At 37.7% G+C, this 4,469-nt stretch overlaps 1 protein-coding gene across 1 annotated transcript; it reads left to right on the top strand.

Moving 5' to 3' along the window:
- Positions 1–1,092: 1,092 nt before the first annotated feature.
- On the top strand, positions 1,093–1,491 carry LOC105623867 (hybrid signal transduction histidine kinase E-like). Its single transcript, XM_012205240.1, has one exon. It carries the CDS (start codon positions 1,093–1,095, stop codon positions 1,489–1,491), a length of 399 nt encoding a protein of 132 aa, XP_012060630.1.
- The last annotated feature ends 2,978 nt before the right edge of the window (positions 1,492–4,469 follow it).

Here is a 4,469-nt window from a genome sequence, read left to right on the forward strand (position 1 = left end):
CCGAAAATAAAGGAGATAGCGAATGTCGACGTCGGGCGACGGTCTGCTGAAATGATAAACGCACTTCCTTTCGAGTTACATATTCTGGGCTATCAGTTTTGCGTTCCGGGCATTCGGCTTACAAAGCGATTAGCCAGAGGTGACGCGGGCATAAATCCGCTGGACGCGGCGTACCGAGAATACGACATTAAGTATTCGCACAGCAATAATCTCACCGATAGACATACAGCAGACAAGGTACTCGTCGATAAAGCGTTACCGCGAGAGATTCGGCTCTAAGCGAGAGAGCCGCCACTGCTGTCATTTGGGCAGCGATGAAAGCTAAGACCAAGATCGGCATGGGCATGAAACTGAAGAAGACGACAACGAGAAAAAGACAACGAAAAAAACGGATATTACCGATGGCGAAACGAGGCGACGGATTACCTTTTCTGCCAATGGCAGAAATTGGACGCGCTCGGATCCTTGATTGGCGGCGCAGCCAGCATGGCGAAAGCGGTAAACGGTAATAAAGCTGCGCGACGTCAGCTCGAGGAGCTGCAACGTCATGATCGTGCGATCAAACAGGGTTGCGGACTGTATCTCGCTCCGTACAAATATGGACTGTATCTCAGCCTCTTGATAAACGCGGACAGGGCGTAGCAGCAAAGAAAAAAAACGCCAAAGAGACGATAAAAATATCCTCGGGCGGAACTATCGACGTGCAATTGAACGAACTCGCAAGACGTATGCGCGTATCATACTTTAGAGGCATTTTCATGCGTAACACATTATCGACGAGCGGCGCGCGCCGAAATGAAAGCAGTATCATGAATTTGGACGATGCGACGGGGCCTGGTACTCACTGGGTAGCATACGCGAAGAGGAATAATCGCGTATACTTTGACAATTTCGATAATCTTCGACCACCCAAGGAACTGGTGCGATATTTTGGGAACGGTGTTATGATGATAGAGTATAATCGCACGTCCTATCAGACATACGATCAGAGCTTTTGCAGACATGTGTCTGTGGTTTCTACAAACAGTAGACGCACATGAATTTAAAAAGCTCGACGAGGTCGTGAAATCTTAGTCGAACGCTTTTTCCGTCATGTCATTAATGCTTACGCTGAGCGGGAAGAGCACCGTCCTCACGGCGAACTACTTTCTCGCCATAGATTTGAGTAATGGAGATTACAAGTTCGGTCTTGTGATTTTTGAGATTTATCACATGATATCTAATGTGAATGAATCGAACAACAAATTTTATTTCGCCAAAGACGACGCGGAAATTACAATTCCCAAAGGTTCGTACGAAGTGCGAGACATAAATGAATTTTTGAAACGCGCGATTTACGGAAACCACACCAGGCTTGAAACCATTGACGTAGTACATGACAATAACAACAACAACAACAACAACAACAACAACAATAATACCGATGATGATAATAGTGAGAATGGAGAATACCCGATTACACTCCGTAAACTACAACACGATGAGATGTGAGATTAGATGTGCATACAGAATAAACTTTGGCAAGTCCAATAGCATTGGATCGCTGCTGGGATTCTCGTCCAAGCGTATATCGCGAAGATGGCACGAATCGGACATATCCATTAACATAATGAACCTAAATTATCTGTGTAGAGTGTAACGCGTCGCAAGCGCGTACAGCAAAAGCACACGATACACGAATTTTCGCCGAGCGTGCCGCCAGGATATAAGATATCGGAGAGGCCGGCGCAGATCATTTACCTGCAGATTATCGCACAGAGCATTACGGATCTAACGATATGTGTCGTCGATCAGAACAGATGATTGTTCGATTTTCAAGGAGAAGAGATCACGTTAGATTGCACGTATGATAGCGAATGATAACGTGAGATGCTCGTGAACGGAATGAAGCACATCCAGAGAAATAACACATTCTTTACAAGGCTAGTCATAGCTCGATAATACTCGCTCATTCAGCATCAGGAAGAAGAAATTTAGCGCGTCGAACATTACATTTTTAAAGTCTTTGAAATTCGCGCAAATTTGAAATGACTGATATCCTAACATTAAAGACGAGCCGATCTTCGACGATTGCATCAAAATTCACGTACAATCCGTTCGCCAATACAATAGGATACAGCGATGAGATAAGAATACCCATACAGGATCTGTACATACTGCTGTACGAAAGCTTTCTATACATCGTTTTATTAAGTGACTGAAAGTGATAATATAGTGATTTTTTTTAGAAAAGTTTCATCGAATATAATTATATTATATATTATATATTATAATTTTCATGCAACAACTTGAGCAATATGAGCGACTTCAGGGAGCTTTTAGAAATAACTTATGAATATCCCGTTGAGGGAGTAAGTCATTTTTTTCCTTTCTATTAATATCTCTTTTAACGTTTCTTTTTTTTTCTTTAGTTAATTTATGCTTCTATTTATTTTTATTCTTTCTGTTTCTTTTCTGTTTATTTTTCTTTTTCCAGTACATTATGGTCGACAACCAAAGGGTTGTGCGGCTACAATTATTAAATGAAGTGGGGTCCTGGTAATTCCTCTGGTAAGTTCAGTTAAAATTTTAAATTATAAATTATAGGATATTTTCTAATTAATTATCTTTTAATTATCATTTAAATTTTGGAAGGTTTACATTTTTGAAAATCTGTTTTTGAACATAGCCCTTTTCATTTTAATGAATTTTAGGGATATATCATCTATTTTTCAGAGTATAGATATACGCTTTCTAGTAATGCAAATATCATAAATGTATATATTTTCGATTCTTATCACGTAATCTTCTATAAGCTACAATTCATGAAATACAGTTAGAAAAAATTGAAACATATAATATATACCTACGGTATATATATAAAAATATATATTATATGCATATATATTAGATTTAATAGTATATATGTAACTTATAATTATATAAGTCAATAAATATTGATCATATATTACATATCTATTTCAGTTGCAACAGAATGAATTCTTCTGTTTCTATGAATTCTGTTCTATGAATGTACTTAAAATAAAGAATAGGCTCCTCCATCATCTATTCTCGTGAGGACAATCATATTTTTGTCATTCCGATTTTAACAAAACTTTTAATATTTACTTTGATTGCAACAGAACGAATTTTTAATATTGTATGAATATAGATTTTTTTTGTTTGTGAGAAGGAGAAAAACCTTTACATAACTTCCCATCCGGGATGCTCCCGAAGGAAAACCTAATCGAATGAGAAGACACCCAGGAGCCGATCTGATTGTGCAGAATTCGATGAGTCTGCATTCCTCCTACAAGGAAGGACAGCGGACATCATCGCCTGTTAAAAAACACCTTCTATTCAGTAGAGATCACATTGGTCATTCGGAACTGTCTATCCCGCATTTCATTAGAGTCCCCATTTCATTAGAGCACCCAAGTCGTAGAGTATACGCTCCCATCTCCATATTCCAGTACTATTTAAAGCTAGAATCCTATTCTATATTATATTAAATACTATCCTAAATATGTACATTATATATACATTTTTACACATGTCGTCCCAGCTAGGCCTAAGCTAAAAGAGCCTTTTGCCTCTTCAAGGCCTGATATTTTCATTCTGTCCTTCTTGTGCATGACAACCTCGCAGAAATCCGCGAAGACTGTCCAACACATAACGGAGCACAGCCGCTCTGACAATGGAGCCATATGTCCCGTCAAGGACATCCGTGTAAATCTCGTATGCATCTTTGATTTCAAATTTCCCCACGATTTAAACAAAAGAAGCAGCAATAAAAATATTTTTCGAAATCAGTTTTTATATTAAATTACACATTAAGTCGATAATGGTTAATTAAGTAATACTTTTTTTTTTAAATATAGTTTGTAACATTTGTCATTTTTTGGCATCTGTTTCGTAATTTCTCAAAATCTGGCAAAATCCAAATTCAATGATTCTTTCCTTAGGTCTGCTTGAATAGTAATAATCGATGAGCGACGGACAATAAATATTGGTAGAATTTTCATCGAGAACTTTAATTTCATTAAATGTTTTAACTTTTCTGTTTCTCATCTTATTAATGTCAATCCATTTGACAATGGTATCATTGTCTGTATCATACAAGAGACAGTTTTCCCTAGCAATGTGCCCGCAGTTTCTAAAGCACCGTATTCTCTGTTATTCAATGAATGCATCTCAAAATTCCACAGTTTCGATGTTAAGAGCTTATTGGAATCTATCATTACAAAGTCTGTATTGCCTTTTTCCGACTTTATCGTGTATTTTGTTAAGTACGTGTTCAAAAATTTTAATTTTCAAAAATCAATTTTTACATTATCCAGGCTAACTTGATAGCCTGGAATATAATCATTGATAAACCTTTCCGATTTCTTGCGAGGAAGATCATACAATCTGCTCTTACTGCGTAAAGTTTTTCTACTCACTATCGAAGTAATGACATCTCTTAAGATGAAATTGTCAGTAACTGGCCG

Source organism: Atta cephalotes (assembly GCF_000143395.1).
Source record: "Atta cephalotes unplaced genomic scaffold scaffold00066, whole genome shotgun sequence".
Lineage (NCBI taxonomy): Eukaryota > Metazoa > Arthropoda > Insecta > Hymenoptera > Formicidae > Atta > Atta cephalotes.